The following is a 22,191-nucleotide window of genomic DNA, read 5'->3' as shown; positions in this document are numbered from 1 at the left end:
TAACAAAGAGGATTGGTGAAGGCAGAGCGGTGGACGTGACCTACGTGGGCTTCAGTCAGGCGTTCAGCATGGGAGACTGGTTAGCAAGATTAGATCTCATGGAATATGGGGATAACTAGCCCTTTGGATACAGAATGGCTCGAAGATGGAAGGCAGAGGGTGGTGGTGGACGGTTGTTTTTCACACTGGAGACCTGTGACTAGTGGAGTGCCACAATGATCGGTGCTGGGTCCACTCTGTTTCATCATTTATATAAATGATTTGGATGTGAGCATAAGACGGTATAGTTCGTAAGTTTGCAGGTGACACCACAATTGGAGGTGTAGTAGACAACGAAAGTGGTTAACTCAGATTGCAACTGGATCTTGATCAGATGGGCCAATGGGTTGAAGAGTGGCAGATGGAGTTTAACTTAGATAAATGTGAGGTGTTGCATTTTGGGAAAGCAAACCTTAGCAGGACCTGTACACTTAATGGTAAGGTCCTATGGAGTGTTGCTGAACAAAGAGACCTTGGAGTGCAGGTTCATAGTTCCTTGAAAGTAGAGTTGCAGATAGAGAGGATAGTGATGAAGGCATATGGTATGCTTTCTTTTATTGGTCAGAGCATTGAGTATAGGAGTTGGGAGGCCATGTTACGGCTGTTCAGTTCAGGGCATTGGTTAGGCCACTTTTGGAATATTGCGTGCAACTCTGGTCTCCTTCCAATCGGAAGGATGTTGTGAAACGTGGAAGGGTTCAGAAAAGATTTACAAGGATGTCGCCTGGGTTGGCGGATTTGAGCTATAGTGAGAGGCTGAATAGGCTGGGGTTGTTTTCCCTGAAGGATAACCTCAGAGGATTATAAAATCACGAGAGGCATGGATTCAATAAATAGACAAAGTCTTTTCCCTGGGGTGAGGGAGTCTAGAACCAAAGGACATAGGTTTAGGGTGAAAGGGGAAAGATATAAAAGGGACCTAATGGCAACTTTTTCATGCAGAGGGTGTTGCTTGTAAGGAATGAGCAGGCAGAGGATGTGGTGGAGGCTGATACAATTGCAACATTTAAAAGGCATCTGGATGAGTATATGAATAGGAAGGGTTGAGGGGGATATGGGCCAAGTGCTGTCAAAGAGGACTAGATTAGTTGGCATCTCTGGTCGGTATGGACAAATTGGACCAAATGGTCTGTTTTCATGCTATACACCTCTACTGGAGCTCATCCACAGTAATGATACCAAATCGGATGGTACCCAATGCTTACATGCGGACTATTGCAAAGTCTATGCAGTTAAGAATGATGCATATCCGATTCCACATTTAGAAGACTGTGTTGAAAAGGTGGGACAAGCAACTTAGAATTCTAAGTTGGACTTGCTCAGAGGATACTGGCAGGTACTGTTGAGACGGAAACCGAATGGTCTCATCTCCACGTGTTCGTTGGAAGGAGAGATCAAACCTGTCTGTGAATGGATTAGTGTCTCTATTGGCTGCCCCGAGATACCTGTCCAACTCCTGCTGTGCTGAACAATGGGTAGACATCCTGGGTTCGGCAGTTTCCGATCTTGTAAATTAAAAGTTTATTGTTTGGAAGGGTTTCCTCATTGCCATGCGTCTGGCTGTCTGGGCGTTCACAATAGTTCTCCATAGTTGAATATACAGATATTATCATTTAACATAGGACCCGAATGAGTTTGATGTCAGCGGAGACATTAGCAAGTACTTTATCAATCAAGTGTAGTATCGGTGCGATTTACACTATCCGATAGTTACCGGTTTCCTTTATTAACAATGAGAGTGTAACAGGATGATCTGAAACTGACGGACATGTTCTAATCCCCCAGGAATGTGGCCCCAGGCAGACAGTCCTGCAGTGGCTGGGTTTACTTTACATGGCTGTGTTTTAGCTGGTATCTGACAGTGTCTGCTTTAATAATGGTGCTCCCCTCCCTAGCCCCAATGTAGGTACCCCAATAGCAGATTCTCCCCAACATTCCCTCCCTTGGCCTCGAAAGAGGTCACACCCCTTATCCCGTAAGGAACGCAACCCCCCGAGGCGACCGGTGTCTGGTGTTGTATCGACCAGCCTCACCGGTTCTAAGGAGACAGTCATATGGGGATGAAGGGTGCCCTGAAAAACGCGCCGCTACACAATTAAGCAATAGATGGTCACAGCTGCATGCTAAGCTAAACTAATAGTTGAAGTAATTGAGGCAGTGTCTGCAGAAATAACGAAAAGCACAGGATTAGACAAGCATTGCAATAAGTCATTCAGAGCTGGCGAAATGTACACGAGTGCGTTAGAATGAGTAAGCCGTTTAGTAAACGCAAGTCTGTAGTCCACAGAGCCGGCAAATGTAAGTAGGTGTTGTGAGTTTGGAAAGGGAGTCAAGCCTGGTACCAGCAGCTAGGTACCCGCTAGAGATGTGAAACTGTACTGTGCCCCGGTGGTCCCGTAGATCAGTATGCTCCAGAGAGCAGCAGTGCTGTGCAACCGTCCGACACGGATGCAAGCAGGCAGAAATCGCATCAAATGGAGACGAACGGAGGCCACGCTTTCCGATGTCAATGCGCGACTGTGCCTGTCTTAGGTTGTCCCTCGCCCAAGGGATCTTACCCGTCATTGGCTAACCAGTCGTGCTGCATTGAGTAATCGACGCCGACATCCGTTTCACCACCCCAAGGACAGGCGTGGGCAGCTCAGTAGCATGGTCAGTGGCCTCCGAGGGTGGCTGAAGCCAGTCAGGAATACTGGACAGTCCGCAAAGGCTGCTTGCGAGAACAGCAGTGTCTCAATTGCTAAGGCACACAGTACATCTCACCCCCCCGCTGTTATGGAAGGATCAATTCACATATCCCCAATTTAAACGGGCAAAATAAATAAGTGGGGGCTCTTTGGACAACCAGGCTTCATTTAGCGTACATGAAGATGAAAAGTTAGTCATGAGTACAACAGGATCAGACGAATTCGAAAGAAAGCCATTGAGGGATTAGGTTTTGCTGACCTGGAGCAATGAGAGAAGTGGTGCGTGCGGTGGCCTATGTGTTTCCAGCCAGCTCAGTATAAGATATGATGATGATGATGATGATTATGGAGAGGGGGACAATGTAAAACTCTGGGCAATTAGGAGATTGCAGTGGGACGAAATTGGACTGTTTGCCTGAGGGGACTTGTCCCCAAACGAGATACAGGACGAGAGGTGCAAGTATAATCCTTGTGTATGCAAGAATCTGTGTGTGTGAAGGGCCGTGTGGCATAGACAAAAGAGAATGCGCAGGTGCTGCGGGCATATCGGACTTCATCCCTGTGTAAAGGAGAGGGAGAGGGAGAGTATCATAAAAGGATGGTCAGACAGGTCTGGACAGAAATTGTCTGTTTAGCACTTTCCTCCATTTGACACTTGAGGATTTGATCAGTTTGAGGGAAGTAACAGCCTTTAAAAGATACTCCGGGAAAAGAATCATAAAGGAACCTGGTGACCCTGCTGTTCTCAGCGCGAACCAGCGCCTTGCAAAAGATACGAACAGATGAGTTGGAGAGGAGTACTCGCAGTTGAAGAGACTGAAGGATTTGGGCAGGAGCTGAGTATTGATCCCTGTGGGAGGCGATTGTATGCATAATGCCTTCAAGCAAAAGGCGACGGCAAAGTGCTGCCGATACTGTAGGTGCGGTGGAGGACAAAAGAGAGCGTTGGCCAGGAGTGTAACAGAGAAAAATGAAAGGCAGGCGTGAGCGCCCACAGTGCAACAGAGGGGTTGGGAACCTTTAAGTTTGCAGTGGCGGTGGCACCATTTATTATTTGGAGATGACGTGACGAATCCTGGTAGCAAACCTCAGGGAGCATGAGAGTGGGGAAAGTCCTGGTAGCAAACCTCAGGGATCATGAGATTGGGGAAAGAAGCCATTTAGTTTTTGGAGATGACGTGCCGAACCCTGGTAGGAAACCTCAGGGAGCATAAGACTTTGGAAAGAAGATGGGGCGCAGAGCACGGCAGTGGAAGCGTAGTGAGTGAAATGCCCTAACGGAGAGATGAGGCCAGAAGATGAGTTACTGTGTCCTGGTAGAAAACCTCAGGGAGCTGAAAACCTTAAAAGAGATGGAGCGTAAGGATCCGCGGATCTTCTATTCAGCAAGACCCAGTTGAATTCATGCAAGCTGAATGAAAGACAGAACTAAGACGACCTCAGATCCGGCGGTGAACATAAAGTGTGTGGGTTTGGGAGAAAACGATGAAGGGGCGTGACTATGGCGTGGGGAATGGGGAGCGGGGTTGTAGGATAGGGCAGTACAATCGGCAAGAGGAGTCTGTACGAGATTTCAATGGGAAGGTTTGGTACTGACTGGCAGTTACAGGTTGCATGTTCAAAGCATTGGAGAGTGTAGCCTCAGACAGGTAGAGTGGCTGGCATCTTCACCCCGCATGGTTGCCAATACCCGCTTTAGGGACTGGAAATGGCAGTGTCGGTGGCAGCAGTAGCTCAACCCTCCCTAGCCGCAAACTTGAGGGGGGGGGGGGGCAAGTAGCAGGAGGAAATTGCTTTAAAATGAGCGTCCATAATGCTTTAGCGAAAGAAAAAGTCTGTGGACTTGGGAGAAAAGATAAAAATGGGTTCGTGAGAAGGGGCAGAAAAATTTGGAGGGCATAGACGGAAGGAGTAGGTGGGCCCCCCCCCTCATTCTTGGCACTTTGTGAACACGAGGGGAAAAGGGATGGCCTAAACAACCATGTCGGCGGACAAAAAGATGAGTGAGCGGCCGCGAGGAAGAGAGATGGGCCAAGCACCCTGCTGTGGGCTAAGTAGCACGTCCTAGTTGGAGGCCTGAGGCCTGTGACCAGCGGGGGAAAAAGAGAGAGAGACAAAAATAAGTGGGTTGAGGGATATTTGGGCAGTGGGACGGCCAAACACTGGACCTACAAAACATTGTAAATGAAAACGCACAGTATGGCGATACGGCAGTGCGCATGTTGTTGGTCGGGACGTTATAGTTAAAAGTAAAAGGTACAACCTGTCAGAGAAGATGTGGTTAGAGGCATGATTCATATCGACATCCCAGTAACTGAAGAGGACCTGTTCATCGAGTAATGCCAAGGAGTAGGGCAATGACGCTTGAGAGACCCATCGGTGTAGTGGTGGCGCGGTAGTTGAGGTAATGGGGTGGCGGAACGTCCGCAGGCGAGCAGCCCCTTCTAGACTGTGCAATCCTGCCAAGAGTGAGCATTCGCGCCAAAAGCAAACGGGCACCGCCCCAACTGAGCATTCGCGCCAAAAGTCAGCTGGCCCCGCCCAACCTGAGCCTTCGCGCCAAAAGCAAGAAAGCCCGCCAAGAACTAAGGTGACCCGCCAAAACTAGGGTGAGCACGGGACACCCCGGGATTTACCGTCTTAGGATTCCACAACCGTAGTGTTATTAAAATAAAAAGCTCCACCATCCCTCCCTGCGCCCCCTCCTTACATCCAGGTATTCCTTTCCAAGTATAAGAGTAATTAAAAGTGATAGTGGGGGACAAGCGGTTTTTAATCCTAGAAATCAAGACGAGACTATGGAGAACAATCCCAGACCGTTAAGTGATCAATCCCAAACCGCTAAGTGTAGAGAACAACACTCACGCACTCCGACACCTGTAAAACTGTTTTCGGCTGCCGGGCGGCTTCCCACGGGCCGTCTCCGTCAGTCAGGCTGTCGGCGCCGGTTCACTGTACACTGAGACCTGGGATGAAACATTTGCTGCGACACCTCCGTTCGCCACGTCTGTTAAAATCACTGCACTCACTCACTCACTCCCTCTCTCACTGGGCCGGCCCCACACTGGTTTTCATCCACATACATGCCAACCCACGCATACTGTCGGTGTGTCCGTACTCTCGTCTCAGCCTGTCGCAGTCCCTTGTCCCCAGTTTTAGTGACATGTTTCGGGGCATTACATCCTCGCAGAAACTGACAATTTGTGTGAAACCGTAGCTGAATACCGGTTTCTATAATCCCGAATAAAGTCGGCCTTACAAAAACATGCCGCTGCTTGGTGTTCAGTAAAAAGTAAAGATTACAACCTGTTGGGAAGGATGTAATTGGAAGCAAGATGTATAATCTCCTGTGTGTTGTTGTTGTGAAAGGACAAAAGATTGATTAAAAGGCTGATAGTGAAGCAGTTTTGTAGTTGTGGGTGGACAGAAGTTACCAATCCTAAAACAAATCAATGTGAGATTGTAGGGAAGTCCCAATTGAACGAGGCACGGACCGTGAGGTGCAAGGAGGAAAACTTACACAGTCGATCCCCAGTAAAACTGCTCTTAGTAGTTGCGCAGCTCACCATGCTATCCCCATTTGTCATGGGCCCGTCAAGTAATCCTTGTGGTTCTCCATTCTTAGGCAAGACCCATCCACCCATTCCTGTCTATCCCGCGTCCTGGGGCCCTTTTCCATAATCCCTTGGTTGTTTCCCCACGTTGTCGGGGTTTGCCACGTCTATACTCAGGGTGTCTATAAGAGGGTGAGCCAGCTGGGAGTGTGGACCCCGCTTGTTGCACCCTTTCCCTGCCGCAGTGGCGGGCTTTATGTCCTGTCCCTTTACAAATCTAGCATGAGTCATCTGTCTCCATATCGCATCTATAAGAATTATGTCCAATTTCGCGACACTTCCAACAACGCCCGGGTAATGGATCTGTCCTTCCCCCCTTCCGTATCCCAGCGGGCGGTCCGGTCGATCTACTGCGGGCAGGCATGTGGTACTGAGGACTGCCCGCCCTGCTAAGGGAGGGCGAGGGCAATAGCGCCTGGGCGTAGGGCGAAGGGGAACTACACGGCTGTGGAGCCGGAGGCATAAGCCCCTGCGCTGCGCCCTTCATCTCCAGCAGTAGAAGAACCTTTTCGAGTCGCTCTATAAGTTGCATAGGCAGTTTGGAAGCCTGTCTCTTGGCTTCCGCCTTTTCTGATGCTTGGTACCTGGATAGATAGTGGTGTATCTGTTTTTTGCACTGGTCCTCCGGCACTGAGTGTACCCCCACAAGGTCATTCAATTTGCTCTGTACTGGGGCAGGAAGTTCTTCTATTCCACCCCCCCCGTTGAAAACGTGGTATTGGCAAGGGGGAGCCATTGGGCCTTTCCCTTGTGCCAGTCTCCCAGAGGTCCGTGGTCCTCACCAGATATTCATGTACACCGTCCCCGACCTTTAGCCTGAGGGTGCCCAGCACATCCAGAGAAGGGGGTGGCGGACTGGGCTTGAGCAGTTCAGCTGGGGCAGGGTGTAGGATAGTAGGCGTGTGAAGGGTAGGGGGAAGGGGGTAAAGTGGGGTCTGGTTGGGAACCCACTCGGGTTCATACTCCGGGAGGGGGTCGTGTTCGCTCTGACTGGGCATCTCTGCGGGCGGGGCTGGCAAGTGGGTCAGAGACCTTACTAAGAGCTCCCGTAGGGAGACAGATTCATCAGCTGCCTTAGCAGAAGGCTTTGACAGATTGAAAAGAACTTTCTTCTTCCCATCTCTTTTCCCATGTAAGTAGGTGTGGAGACTGGTTTGGAAGTTTTCAGAATGTACTGGTGTGAAAAAGGGCTGGTGAGCAGCAGGGAAGCAGCCCTTGCGCCGCCACAAATTGAGGTTGTTGTCGATGTAGCGGAGTGTCCACTGAGCCTCTTTGGTGGTGTTGTTTTCTCTGAGCTGTGCACGAATCCCGTCTAGCACCTTTCCAATAAGGGGTTGAGGTGCCGGGGTGTTCGGGAGTGGGGTGTACTCGGTGGTGTGTGCATCAGCTGGAATGGAAACAGCAGCAGTGAGGTGGTGCAAATCTCGGGCAGGGGCGTCCGAGATGACTGGGGTCGTGGTGGAGGTACAGTGGCCCCCTTGCCACTGTGGGTTCAATGTTACTAACAGTTTCGTCTTCCACCCCAGGGATTTATCGGCGGTCGGTGGTGCCCAATCAGTAGGGGGTTTCCCTAGGCCTATCGTTTGCCGCACTGAACATTGCGGCGAGAGTAGGAGACTGTTTAAAATTTTGGTCATTAGCGCCGTATCTGTGAAGGTCTCTTTTAGTCTCGTCAATATCAGGTCTTTTTGGGCAGGCGCTTGGTTAAACACTTGATCCAGTGCTGTCTTGTGCACTGCTACACTGTCCAGTAATAATTGGACATGGCAAGTTACGTCTGTGCCAACCGTGAGGTGCCACCAGGGCACTCCGGGGCGTAATGGTCGAAATTGGGTCATTTTTGGTGGTCCAAAGTTCAAGTCCCCCATGACGGATCTCACCTGGTGGGTACCGCTTTAAAACCAGTGCGTTTTTCAAAAGCCTGACCTTCGCGTGGCAGATTTCTGCTCTTAACAACCGGTCTAAGGCAAACACCTGTGCAGGTAAACCCTATCCAGGAGATGAGATCCGCCCTCTGTCCCCTTAGGATGCTAGCAGCGAGTGTGTCTATCGATAGTTGTCAGAGCTAAAGTGCTTATTAAAAAAGAAAGGATCCAATCAGTCAAGTGCGGTCAGCGCTGTATTAATTAATTTCAGAAAGCGTCCAGGCTCCATAAGCCACGCTTTTACCTTAACTCAGAAAGCTGCGTCCAGGATCCGAAATCCACGCGTAAAACTCAACTCAAAAAACTGCGCATTAACGTAAGGCTAGCCATGGATCAATTAGTCACTTCAGTACCGCGAAAACAGGCAGGTATTAGTGAAGAAGTGAGAAAATAGCTTACCAGTATGGACTCTGCAACGTTGCTGCCAAACTGATTTAAAAGTACTGTTTGTGTTGGTGAGGATCAGGGAGCAGACAAAGACTGACTAACTAAAAAAATTTTACCTACTGGAAGTCTTTGCGTTAACAGGCGCTTCCTCACCTTTTAAAAGTTCGGCCGAAAGTTTGTCTGCCCTCCGGTCCGCCAACGTGGCCAACTTGCGGTCGTCTCTTTCCCTTCCCACGGTCAGGCTCACCATCTGTTGAGACGGAAACCGAATGGTCTCGTCTCCACGTGTTCGTTGGAAGGAGAGATCAAACCGGCTAGAGTTTGGAGCAAAAACACCGTTTATTACAGAATCAAACTGGCAAACTATACAACGAATTCAAAAGCAAGCAAATTCGTTGGAGAAGGCGTTCTGTCTTTTCCTTCGGATCTGGTGCAGTTATACTTCGCGCTTCCTCGAGTTCCCGGTCAGGTTCCCCTTGTTTGGCTCTTTCATTGGTCGGTTCACCTGTCTGTGAATGGATTAGTGTCTCTATTGGCTGCCCCGAGATACCTGCCCAACTCCTGCTGTGCTGAACAATGGGTAGACATCCTGGGTTCGGCAGTTTCCGATCTTGTAAATTAAAAGTTTATTGTTTGGAAGGGTTTCCTCATTGCCATGCGTCTGGCTGTCTGGGCATTCACAATAGTTCTCCATAGTTGAATATACAGATATCATTTAACATAGGACCCGAATGAGTTTGACGTCAGTGGAGGCATTAGCAAGTACTTTATCAATCAAGTGTAGTATCGGTGCGATTTACACTATCCGATAGTTACCGGTTTCCTTTATTAACAATGAGAGTGTAACAGGATGATCTGAAACTGACGGACATGTTCTAGTCCCGCAGGAATGTGGCCCCAGGCAGACAGTCCTGCAGTGGCTGGGTTTACTTTACATGGCTGTGTTTTAGCTGGTATCTGACAGTGTCTGCTTTAATAATGGTGCTCCCCTCCCTAGCCCCAATGTTGGTACCCCGATAGCAGATTCTCCCCAACAGTACCCTTGTCCAAACAAGCGAAGACAATTTCAGCTTTCGTAACGCTGAATGGACTGTATAATTTTAAGTCCTGCCATTTCGTATGAAAACTGTGCCAACCACATTTCAGGGACTAACAATAAAGTTCATTTCCAGATTACCCAATTGTGTCATTATATATAGATGACCTGGTGATTTTCAGTCACACATGGAAGGAACATTTGCAACATTTGTTCAACTGACTTCAGGAGGCAAGCTTGATGATAAATCTGGCTTAAAAGTGAATTGCCAAAGTCTAAATCACCTTCCTGGGCCATGTATCTGAACATGGACAAATGACCTCACAAAATGTGAAAATGAAAGGTAACTGGGGAGTTTTCCATACCATTGACAAAAAGAGCAGTACTACGAATCCTGGGATTGAGTGTGTTTTATCGAAAATTCGCTCCAAATTTTAGAAGTGTGGCTGCTACACTCACTGAAATGCTAAAGATAGGCAAGTTTCAGTCGACAGCAGACTGTCAGAAGGCATTTGACAGCCTGGAAGCTTTGATAATCACTGCCCCAGTATTAACCACACCTAATCACACACAGCCACTCATGATGGCTATCGATACAAGTGATGAGAGTTTTGGTGCTGTGCTCTTACAGGAAGACAACAAGAAAATAGAAAGACCTATTGGGTATTTCTCTAGGAAGTTGAACATTCATCAGCAGAAATATTCAACAGTTAAGAAGGAGACTTTGAGCTTGGTGTTCGCGTTCCAACATTTCAACGTGTTACCATTTATCTGAGACAATCATATACACTGATCATAACCCATTGAAGTTTGTGAAGAAATTTAAGGACAAAAATTCCAGACTTCTTATTACAACCAATTTGGAAATTGTGTATGTGGCAGGACGAAAAAACGAGATTGCCGACATACTGTCGAAACTTGGATGAGAAACAGAAGCATTCGGTGTCAGGAGTAAACAAACTGAAACAGAATGCAAGTTTATAGTCAATGCATGTAGGTGTTGAGTGTGCTAGGTGTAATATTAAGGGGTTTTTAAAAAAAGCCTTCTTTGGTTAATGATGGTTCATTTTTTGTTTGAAGGAGGGAGGTATGATGCTGCTCCCTTAAAGTTACCCTGTCCCTGGTTTTTCAATTGAGAGGGGTCATAAACACAAATTCCGAAGTATCTGGCTTGGATGGGTTTGAGGGTCAATTTGATTATAGCCAACAGATAGTACTTCAGGCAAAAGGCTTTCACGTTTAAAAAAAAAACACACTTGTACAATGAAAAGGGAATGGCAAATTCTCCCAACTCAGCTTTTCTCTGGTTTGGTTTGGTTTAAGCTGGGGAATCCAAAGAAACAGCTGCATGTGGAAGAACGTTCCATGCTGAATCTCCTGCAAGAACCTGTATCTGATTTTCCCTTTTTGCCACGGGGGTGTTTATGGGAAACGTTGGGCCAGCTGCATCACTGCAGTAATATCCACTTCACACCTGCTTAAAACAACTCAGAAGGTTAAGGTCCCGGCTACTTTCTTGAAACTTTTTGAGGGGTGGGTCTGCCCTGGCCCATAACACTGGACTCTCAATTCTCTGGGGATACAGGTTTAAATCCTAACATGATAAATGATGAATTTAATAAAACATTGGAATTAAAAAGTTAGTCAAATGATAATCACTCAGTTGAGCATTGTAAAAACTATTTGATCCACAAATGTCCTTTAGAAAGAAGGAAATTAGTTGCCCTAACTTGGAATGGCATATATGTGACCACCATTTGGAAGAAAAACAGAGGGTGACAAAGATTCTGGGTTGGTGACTTCAGTGTCAATTAATTGCACCATTACAAACCCATCTGTCTGCGTCCTAAAGGACAAAGCAGCCAGATGGGATCTGCAGCTAGTGGTGAGGGAACCTGCAAGAGAAAAGCCTCCTTGATCTTACCTTTACTGATCCACCTATTGTAGAAACATGCACTTGCGACAGTAAAGTTAAGGTTTGTGTAAAGATTTGTAGCTCGGGTGCCAGTTTAAGTTGTGGATATGTTTGTCGAGCTAGGAATTTGGATTGCAGACATTTCATCCCCATTCTAGGTGCCATCCTCAGTGCTGTGGAGCCTCCTACTATGTCAGTTGGAACTTACATGGTTGTGTTCCTACTGCTTCCAGTTGCCAGTTCTGGTTGTTCATTGCAGTCGCTGGTATAATGGATCTGGGCCAATGGGCTATTGAAGGAGTCCGTGGATGAGTGCCATGCTCATAGAAATTCTCTGGCTGTCCTCTGTTTGTCTTGACCCATTATTGTTGTGTTGTCCCAGTCAAATTTGTAGTCCTTGCCATCTGTATATATAGATACTAGGGATAGCAGGTCGTGGCATTTAGTGGCTAGTTAATGTTTGTGAAGTATTGTTGAGGGGGAGTACCATCCTTAAAAGACAAAGCCCCATATTCACATTGAGGATTCCCACAGTGCTGAATGGGAAAGATTTTGAACAGATTTAGCAAGTAGAAACTGGGCATCCACAAAACAATGAGCCATCAGCAGAATTGTAATCAATCTGTAAACGCATGGCCAGATATATGGTTCAGAAGTGGCAAACTATACCAAGAAAATTTGTCCTTCACTAAAGTTTATAGCAGAACATTTGATACCAACATTTCAATTTCTGGTAGCACTGAACAAGTTATTCATATCAAAAAAACAGAAGAGCCAAAGGCACATCCCCTGATGGCACTGTAATCTAATTACAGTTTTGGAAGCATTCTGCAACCAATGTTGCCACATTTAGCTCAAATGATAAAGTGCAGTGTGATTTCAGTTGATCCTTTATTCACCAGCAAATTAAATGGATGACTTCACCAGAGAAATGACATGAGCATGCTACACTGCATAGCTGACACCATGATAAATGTCTATAGTTTGAAATTAACAGATATCAGAATAACTGTTTCTGCAATAAACACTGGCAGATTGATGTCCAGGAGAAGTGAACTTTGAATATTTCATAAAGAAATTAGAGTACTCCTAAAGTGATGCTGATGATCTGGATTACATTTGTTGGTCTTACTTTGTGGAGCATGCAAAAAAAGTGTGAAACAGGAAAGAAATATTCAAAACAATTACTGCCTACAAAGTAGAATAACCTCAATCGTTCACATTTAATCAATTTATTTCAAGAATATACTTTCAGTTTGTTACAAGTCACAATACTTTAAACTACATCACATATCAAGTAAACCAGCTTATCCCATCTGAGCACCAATTCTGAAGCATTCAACTTAAATCATGTGCAAGTACAGCTAGATGTCTTTTTACAATTCTCAAAAAATTCAAGTGATTACATTTAAACCTGAACATACATTTCAAGTCACATCAAATGTTAACTATAGCTAAGTCTTTGCACACAATGGAATGAGCATTGACAGCTGAAGCAAAGAACAAATAATTCAGCAAATCTACAGTGCAAATAGATCTAAATTCTACAAATTCTTTTTTTTTAAAAATGCAGACAAATTTAATTTCACAAATCAGAAACCAGCTTTTGTATTCATACAATTCAAGTTGAATATTATGGTGCAATGAGGACTCATTTGCTAAACCAACTCAATTTCATATATTTAGTTTATCATGTCAATTCAGCATTCTCCCCCAAAAGGTCAATATATCCTCTTATAAATAAAAGATTGTCCTAACCAGCAGCAATGTTAACTAATTAAGAAAATTACAGGATTTCTGAAAATTAAGCAACACACTTTTCTGTAGCTTCTTACACTACTTAATGCAACACTACATGTGGAAAGGTGCTTCAAAAAGTTTGCAGTAACAAAGTGGTAAGTGGTTAAAAATAAAAAAAAGGAGCATAATTTCTTCATACTGAAAAAGAAAGTGAAAAGAGAATTAGGGGATTTCCTTGCGGTGCACTATTTTTATGGAACCAGAGTGTTCAGGAAAAACAATGATTAAGTTGTATCACTAATTTCTATAAAACAATGTCATACCTAAAATCTTACTGGCAATAAACATTTAACTGAACCTTCATTATTTTGTTTAACCTAATTTAATGCACACTCAATTATGCATTAAACAAAACCCAAGTTTTGCCATTTTAATTTTGCAAAATATAGCTGCCATATTAATTTTTTCCATGCAGATAGTAAATGTTTATTTCAGATTTCCTCCATTGCTATTAAGAGATGGTTAAAATGCAAGCCAAGTTTGTGGGCAGAACTCCTTCTTGGAAAAGAATTTAACTTTTCAAGCTGCGAGAGGATGCAAGAAAACAATATTTTGGAACTACCTGTATATAAAATTCTTAAATAGGAAAAATGCACTGCATCTAGAATGAAGATGTTTAAATCATTTATGTTGCACTATCTTGGAATTAAGACAGCTGATGTACGTGGAACTGATCATGCATTACAGTAAAGAATTTTGTGATAGTTCAAAAACAAAAACAAAATCTAACCTATTATCTACCAGTTCACTTGAGGTACTAAATGCTTCAGATCTTCAAAACAATAGCTATTGTAACTGGTACCTATAGTGGATGCTCACCTGAACGTTGTGTGTTGGTACATTTAACATCAAAAGGCTTCTGAAATTTGGTTATGTTTATTTTGTTGCACAAGATACTGTGTTATACCCATGGCAGTATGGAGCCCTGGAAGTCAAAACTGTAAATACCAGAAATAGTAAAGTCATAAGAAACAAAATTCCCAGGCAAGGATGGAATGGGGCCAAAATGAAAAATGGTAAAATCCAAGTTTAGGTACCAGCTCCCTAAAGATGAAATTTTACTATGTGGATAACTTTTTTCCCCCCAGTCTGGTGAGAGTTTGCATGCTAATAATCAGCAAATAATTGAATGCCTATTTTTTAAAAAAAATAATTGAGCATTAGAGTAAAGGCAAAGGCTCCAAATGGATGTGAAATTCTAGTATCAAACAAACATCGCCATCGATCTTCGGCACTCATATGAAGCCTTTAGCCCACACTATGGTCTGATCTGGTATTTAGAAGAGCAAACAGGTGATAGTAGTACACCATCTACTTTGTGGGTGGTTCTGTATTCTGACCAAAACCTAGGCTCGTAGTAATTTCTTTACTACCAAAGGAAGCTCCCATCAATCTGAACTAGAGTCTAGTTTTCTAATACTAACTAAAACATCTGCACCACTCAAAGCCTAAAATAATCATACTCATACATCTTTCATAAATAACTCACTGAGAATACCTAGTAAAGAATTAAAACCGAACTGCATTTTTAATAAACTTAGAAAGGTGGCAAACATCACACTCAGCCAGTGCTGCCCACTGCTGAACTGATTGAAAGAATAAAATGTAAAGTTATGAAACTATTTTTGCACAAGGGTCAGGGGATTATGTAGGATGGAACGAATAGGTATCCATCAACATGATGATTCAATTATTCTCACTCAGTTTGATTGACTAGCTCAACTTAGATTAATTTATATGGCTCTCAGATCATCATTCTATTTTTTAAATATACTTTTTGAAATGCATCAAGGATATCTAAATTCTAAATTAGTCTTCACTTGAATGGAATGCAAAGATACTTGCACAACTTTGATACTGTAAATTCCACAATTGGGTCTTCACTAAAACTTTATCCAAGGTGTATAGCCCATTCAAAATTAGATGAAGGTACAACAGGACAATTTACAAGACTTCAAACACAATCAAATCAACTGGTTGGAGATGAGTAAAGTTCAAATCAATGTACTTTACCGCAAATTGTCCAAGAGGTAATGAAAGAAAAATGAAAGAGTCAATCCTAATTCTTTTCATGAAAGTTAACACACGCTGACAGGCAAAAATGGAATCAAGACCACAAGCGGAATTTTTTTCTACGCGAGGTTTGCCTGCTAAATACTGGGAAGATCATTTTTACTATCTAGTGCAAATAAACTATTTGCTGCATTAGATTGTTTTTTTAAAAAATCAGTTTAATTTTAAAGAACTTTTCAGCATTGAGTAGCACTGAAAATATCTGCTAAGTGTGCATTGAGTTTAAATAGGTCATGCTTCAGACTTTACAATGCAAGAAGGTTATGTTTAGTGATTTTAAAATCATGAAAAGAAATGTACCTTTATGAAATCAGCTGTGAACAAATTGAAAATGTTAGAGCTTTGATATATGAACAGATTAATTCACCGAATGTACTCGACAAATGTAAGTATGAATTTTAATTAAGTACAATTTAAAAATTTTTAATTAAAAATGCATACCTTCATTAACAGAAATGCAGATGACAATCAAAATAGAGCAATCAACATTTTTACCTTGATAAGTTCACACCAATGTTAGAAGTACTGCTAATATGAACTCAGTCCAACACAGGAATGCTTTATATCTGTGCCAATTCACATCATAGGTGGATTGTGCTGCAATTTCAAAAAAAACTGCAGTATACACACTGGAAATGAAAACAAGATTTACTTCATGTAAAATGCATAATAAATGACATTGCTCCATAGAAGGAGGGCAATCATAGCTTTCAGCTTCTGCAGTAGTTAGAAGTATATCCAACAGGGAAAAAATTCACATCTTATCCACTTCATACAGAATTTACAAAATACCAAGCACTTCACTGCAATTCTAGTTCAAATGAAATGCATGGAATGCTGCCTGACAAAGTTAAGTCAACTGGTAAGATTCTAGTTTCTCTGCAGTAGTGCGGAACAGTCCCAATACTACCAGAAGCCATTTTTGTATAAGATAGTCTTTTCCCCATTCTGTTCCACACTAAAACAATATACTCTGTTACAACAGTAGGTACATGTACCTCTAAATAGTTGCATCAGCTTCCTAAACGGTTTAAAGGCTTGCCCTCGTTAATTGCACATTTTCTAACTTTCAAAGCTGTGTAATTTAAAGCAATTATGGGATTTAATGGAGGGGCTAAGTGAAACAGTTTTACATAACTATTATTCTATGCAGTATGTTTTAATTTCAAGGCTTGATCCTGGTACGACACTTCAGTTGGTTACTCTAGGTGATGTAGAAATCATTCAATTCACTTGTTTCCCCATCAAGATCTAGCCATTAAAATATCTTCACATTTGAATCAGGTCATTAAATGTAAAATGGTCAATTCTCAAATACAGACACTTAAAAAATACAGATGCTATTAACTTTGAACAAATTTATACCCGTATGTATCATTAAAGGCTTTAGTTTTTCCATAACATTGGGCAAAACAATTTCTTACTGCCAAGCTGAATTTTGCCTGCTAGTCTGCATAGTTTTAAGATTGCCAGGCAATGGACAACTGCAATCTGATTCAAGAAATGCCACTGAATGAGTGAGCTAAAAATAAAAATAAGCTATAATTCATGTAAGTAATTGCACTTTTATATTCCCCAGCACCAGTGAAAAGTTAGTAAAACTTGATTATAAAACTAAACTTCTGAACAAGTTCAAACACTGCTACTTTCAAAAGCACCTATCCGTTTTCCTTAGTGCTTTTAAAACAGCCATTTTGATTACACAAAATACTGTTAGCCCATGTCACACCAATAGTCCATGCAAATTGCAAGAAAATCAAAACACTTTTTGAAGACACTGTGGATAGAGTTTGGCAACAACACATTCAAAATGGCGGCCAAGGTCCCATAGCTTGTCTGGTGACTCGTATACTTTCTTCCACTCATCAGATTCTTCATCATATTGGTATAAAGAATTCTTTCGACTAGTACGGAAAACATGTTCCTCTACTACCACTTGCGTTGCTCGCACAAAAAGATGCAATTTGTCAAGCAGCAAGAAAAGTTTAATGTAGGGGTTTGTCGATTGATCCAGAGGAAGGTCCTTCTTTTGCACCCATTTATTAAGTTGGATGTCATAACTCTCCACTGTAAGCATTCTTTGATGTGCTTTACAAATTCCAGCTACATAGTAGATGGAACCTTTGCAGACAGCTGATAGCCCCTGGGATCTAGGCACACTCATCGGTGTCAAACAGCCCCAGTAGTCTTTAAGAGGATTGTAGCACAGAAAAAACTCACCTAAACAAAAGAAAGACAATTCAGGCATTGCTCAACAAAAAATGTTTGAAGGTGTGGTTTTATTATCCAATTAACTAAACTGGATGCTATAAGATATCAGTTCACTGACCAAGTCAATTATACGCATCAGATCACCAACCAGCCACATCATAATGAATTCGGGCTCACTAAAAACATGAAAACCCATCTGCAAATAAACAAATGACTAGGCTTTTTACCTGTAACATTTTACATTTCATTTAAGTTCTTGATCACACCTTTTTACTAACCCAGTTATCAGTTTTTAAATACAACATAATTGCTTGGTAGTGAAGGCGGCTGGAAGAAGGTATTGTTAAATTTTTTTCAAGGTGCACTCATCAGGACAATTTGCAAGAGTACCAACTCAAGGAAAAAAAACACCACTGATATGGCATTAAGGAACAGTGCTGATTAGTTAGCAAGTGGTAAATAGTTTCCACCGAGAATGCATAAATTATGATGGACATTTAATAAATAGGCTTAGTACAAAATTGATCACAGCATTGCTGAGGAGCCATTTGAAAGTCATTTGCTGTTCATTTATTGAGTTGAAACAGGTACAGTGCGCAAACACGTTCGCTCTGGAAAAAAAACAGGGATCTGTCCATGAATTTGTGTGTTTCCAGGACAAGCAGCACTTTCAGAATTACAGCAACTGCAGTGTGTTTGGACTCAATGATAATTAATACAGATATTCATCAAAAATGAATGGCCAGCCTCCCATTGAGTCAAGTCAAATTGCAGAAAAACATAAGGCATAAAAGTCCATTAAAACCACACATATGTGGCTAGAACTTATGGAAACATTCTATTTCACGGTGTAGTAATCTCGATAAATGATAAAGTAATGATGGAACACCTCTGCCAGAACATTGTTAGCATAATTTACTGTGGTATGCATACTAGCACTGGATGATAATATATTAGCAACATATTTTTTAGTACTATATCATGTTAGCTCAATCAACACTTGCAAAATGTTGTCTGTGATTCAGACTTAGCAGTTAAAGAAATATTTTAAAGAAACATTGCAATGCAATGTAATTTACCAAAGAAAATTCAATTAACTACAAAACCACTGAGGACTGGCTAAGTCCCAACCAGACAGTCAAGACCCACAGTTAAAATTTACATTGCCAACCTGAAGATTGAATTGAGAATTTTTTTGGCATTCTATATCTTATGCATACAGTGATGAGGATATAAAACTATTCTAGTTAGAGATTTTAATATTTAACTATTGACTTTCTTCAGAAGCTGCCCTAGAATGATTTTTTGAACAATTCTGATAAAAATGGTTTAGGAATCCATGAAAATGGTATTCTGTAGCTTGAAGCAAAGTAACAAGTAGTTACTTTCTCAATGTTAAATGCAAAATAAATAGGATGCAATGTACAACAATATATCAGAAATAGTAGCACATGGATATGTCCAAACACTCCACCATTGTCATGTGGTCAAATTTTTATTTTCAATTTTCAGTTTACTCAATTCTGGGAACACCCATATGAAAGACAAATTCCAAGAAAAGGTTTAGTTTAAATGGCTCACCAGTAACTTCTCATAGCAGTTAGGAAAGGAAATTAGTGCAGGCCTTTCCAGGGAGAGCTTAATTACATGCAATGTTTTCATTAACAAGTACCATATAAAGGTGGTTTAAAACTGAAATCAGAAAAATGCATGCCAGCCTTAAGGCATGGGGAAGGGTATTAACTATCAGTCAAATATGCCATAAAATGAAAGAACTAATCCAGTACTGAATGTGGTCTTCTGCCAAAATATTCATTATAAAGGGACCGAGATGACCAAAACAAGAAAGTGACTAATCAATTAAAATTTTCGAAGTTTCCAAAATAAATTGTGTATTATTTGAAAGCAGGTTGATTGCACAGCAGAAGATACACAAGCAACAATATAATGAATCACTTCAACCCAATATAGATGCAAGTGCATCATGCAATTTGACTGGAGGAGCCAACTTTACCTGACATCACAAGCATAACAGGATTATGTATAGTGAAACATTACAAATCACATTCTTAGAATACAAGGATCAAGATCATTTTGATTTACTGTTCCTTCTAAACCTTTTAATGAAATTCATCCCTTCAGTTATTCTTAATTCTTGAAGAAAAACTAGACAATATTCCCTGCAAGGGGTGTGGTAGTAGGGAGCAACTCATTCAAGAGCCTGACAGCAGCAGGAAATGAGTCACTTTTCCAGTTTTCAGTCAGAGAATCATGATCTGCATCAAGGTAACTGAGGGATAACAGAATTTAAAATAAGACAGAACATTGTCGATGCAAATTTTAAAAAGCTGTATTAGCAGACAAGTACACTCTGGTTAAAGATATTTGTTAGCCACACGCCATCATCACTGAACATGTTACGTATTACAAACAGTTCTAATATTTCTCTAATACACAGTAGCATGCATCTGAAACTTAAAAAAATGATTTTCTTTGTTGTAAGAGATGAGGGGAGTAAGAAATAGAAAGCAAATGTGGGGAAAAATAAATAAATGAAGACAGTTCTTGTTACAGAGATTACTACCAACTACTGAGAATAGTGAACTATTATGAATCAATATTGGTGCACAGGCTAAGTATATATTAAATCACTTTGTAAAATGTTATCAATCTCTTTCTACCAACGAGCCAGAGTTAATCCAATTTGCACTTAACAACTAACAGTGATAGTTGCTCATGACTGGTAGAAGCTGAGAGTCAGGAATGAGAATTCTGTATCCCACACTAGAATAAGATCTTCACAGCATTAATAGCCAAAGGCCTTGATAATCAATCAATTGCAGGGAAAGGATTATATTTTATCAACTGCGATCCTTTTCAGTCTGAGCATCGAAATTAGAACTTCTTAGTTCTGTTACAATTAGAATCAAAGCCTGATAACTATCACACCTTAATTAAGATCAGTCTGAATGAGATCAGAGCTGAATGTTAGCAAAGCATGCAAATACAAATATAACAAATACTTAAATTATTGATATTGTAATTAAAAACAAAAAAGAAAATTCACCTGTACATCATGTCAACAAACAACCTGACTTACCAGCAACTGCTTAAACATTAAATGGTATTGCTTCAGGGCATTTACATGAACTCAGCAAACTCACTGTCAAATTGACATTGAAATGAGCTCAAAGTTTAAAAGTAGTACTTCTGTCATCAGCTGTCGCTAAACATGGCAAAACAGCAAATTTAAATGAATCACTGAAGTGATATTTCCTCAAAACAGAATGACTGAATTGCAAGAGATTGATTTTATTCATGCTTGAGCCGTAAACATCAATTAGGTAAAAACAATGACTGCAGATGCTGGAAACCAGATTCTGGAGTAGAGTGGTGCTGGAAAAGCACAGCAGTTCAGGCAGCGTCCGAGGAGCAGGAAAAGCGACGTTTCAGGCAAAAGCCCTTCATCGGGAATACAGGTTGAGTGCCTGAAGGGTGAAGAGATAATTGAGAGGAGGGTGGGGGTGGGGAGAAAGTAGCAAAGAGTACAATGGGTGGATGGGGGTGGGATGAAGGTGATAGGTCAGAGAGGAGGGTGGAGTGGATAGGTGGAAAAGAAGATAGGCCGGTAGACAGGTCATGGGGATGATGCTGAGCTGGAAGTTTGGAACTGGGGTGAGGTGGGGGAAGGGGAAAATGAGGAAACTGGTGAAGTCCACATTGATGCCCTGGGGTTGAAGTGTTCCGAGGCAGAAGATGAGACGTTCTTCCTCCAGGCGTCTGGTGGTGAGGGAGCGGCGGTGAAGGAGGCCCAGGACCTCCATGCCCTCGGCTGAGTGGGAGGGGGAGTTGAAATGCTGAGCCACAGAGCGGTGTGGTTGATTGGTGCAGGTGTCCCAGAGGTGTTCCCTAAAGCGCTCTGGGGAGACTGGACACCTCCTAGCAATGTACAGGAGACAGCATTGGGAGCAATGGATACAATAAATGATATTGGTGGATGTGCAGGTAAAACTTTGATAGATGTGGAAAGCTCCTTTAGGGCCTTGGATGGAGGCGAAGGAGGTGGTGTGGGCGCAGATTTTGCAATTCCTGCAAGTCATGGAGGGAATAGTCTTTGTGGAAGGCGGAAAGGGTGGGGAGGGAATTATGTCCCTAGTGGCGGAAGGCGGAAAGGCATGGGGAGGGAAATATATCCCTGGCACACTGACCTCTACACTGCTGAAGCCAGACGCCAACTCAAGGACACCTCCTCCAACGCCCCCCCCCCCCCCCCCCACCACCACCATGACCCCACCCCCCATCATCAAACCATCATTTCCCAGACAATTCAGAACCTCATCGCCTCAGGAGATCTTCCAACCACGGCTTCCAAACTCAGTCTGGGAACCCAGCACTGCCCGGTTCTACCTCCTTCCCAAAATCCACAAGCCTGACTACCCTGGCCGACCCATTGTCTCAGCATGCTCCTGCCCCACTGAACCCATCTCTACCTACCTCGACACTG

At 42.6% G+C, this 22,191-nt stretch overlaps 1 protein-coding gene across 4 annotated transcripts in view; it reads right to left on the bottom strand.

Annotated features, from left to right (window-relative positions):
- Window positions 1–15,856: 15,856 nt before the first annotated feature.
- kbtbd8 (kelch repeat and BTB (POZ) domain containing 8) overlaps window positions 15,857–22,191 on the bottom strand; it is a 49,313-nt gene continuing 42,978 nt past the window's right edge. For all 4 annotated transcript variants that reach the window (XM_060835203.1, XM_060835204.1, XM_060835201.1 and 1 more), the window contains one exon: window positions 15,857–17,696. In XM_060835203.1, the coding sequence (XP_060691186.1) occupies window positions 17,233–17,696 (464 nt within the window). In that variant the 3' untranslated portion in view covers window positions 15,857–17,232. The remainder of the gene's footprint in view (window positions 17,697–22,191) is intronic.

Source organism: Hemiscyllium ocellatum, chromosome 14, assembly GCF_020745735.1.
Source record: "Hemiscyllium ocellatum isolate sHemOce1 chromosome 14, sHemOce1.pat.X.cur, whole genome shotgun sequence".
Taxonomy (NCBI): domain Eukaryota; kingdom Metazoa; phylum Chordata; class Chondrichthyes; order Orectolobiformes; family Hemiscylliidae; genus Hemiscyllium; species Hemiscyllium ocellatum.
The sequence above is the reverse complement of the archived record's forward strand: the minus strand, read 5'-3'. Positions and strand labels throughout refer to the sequence as shown.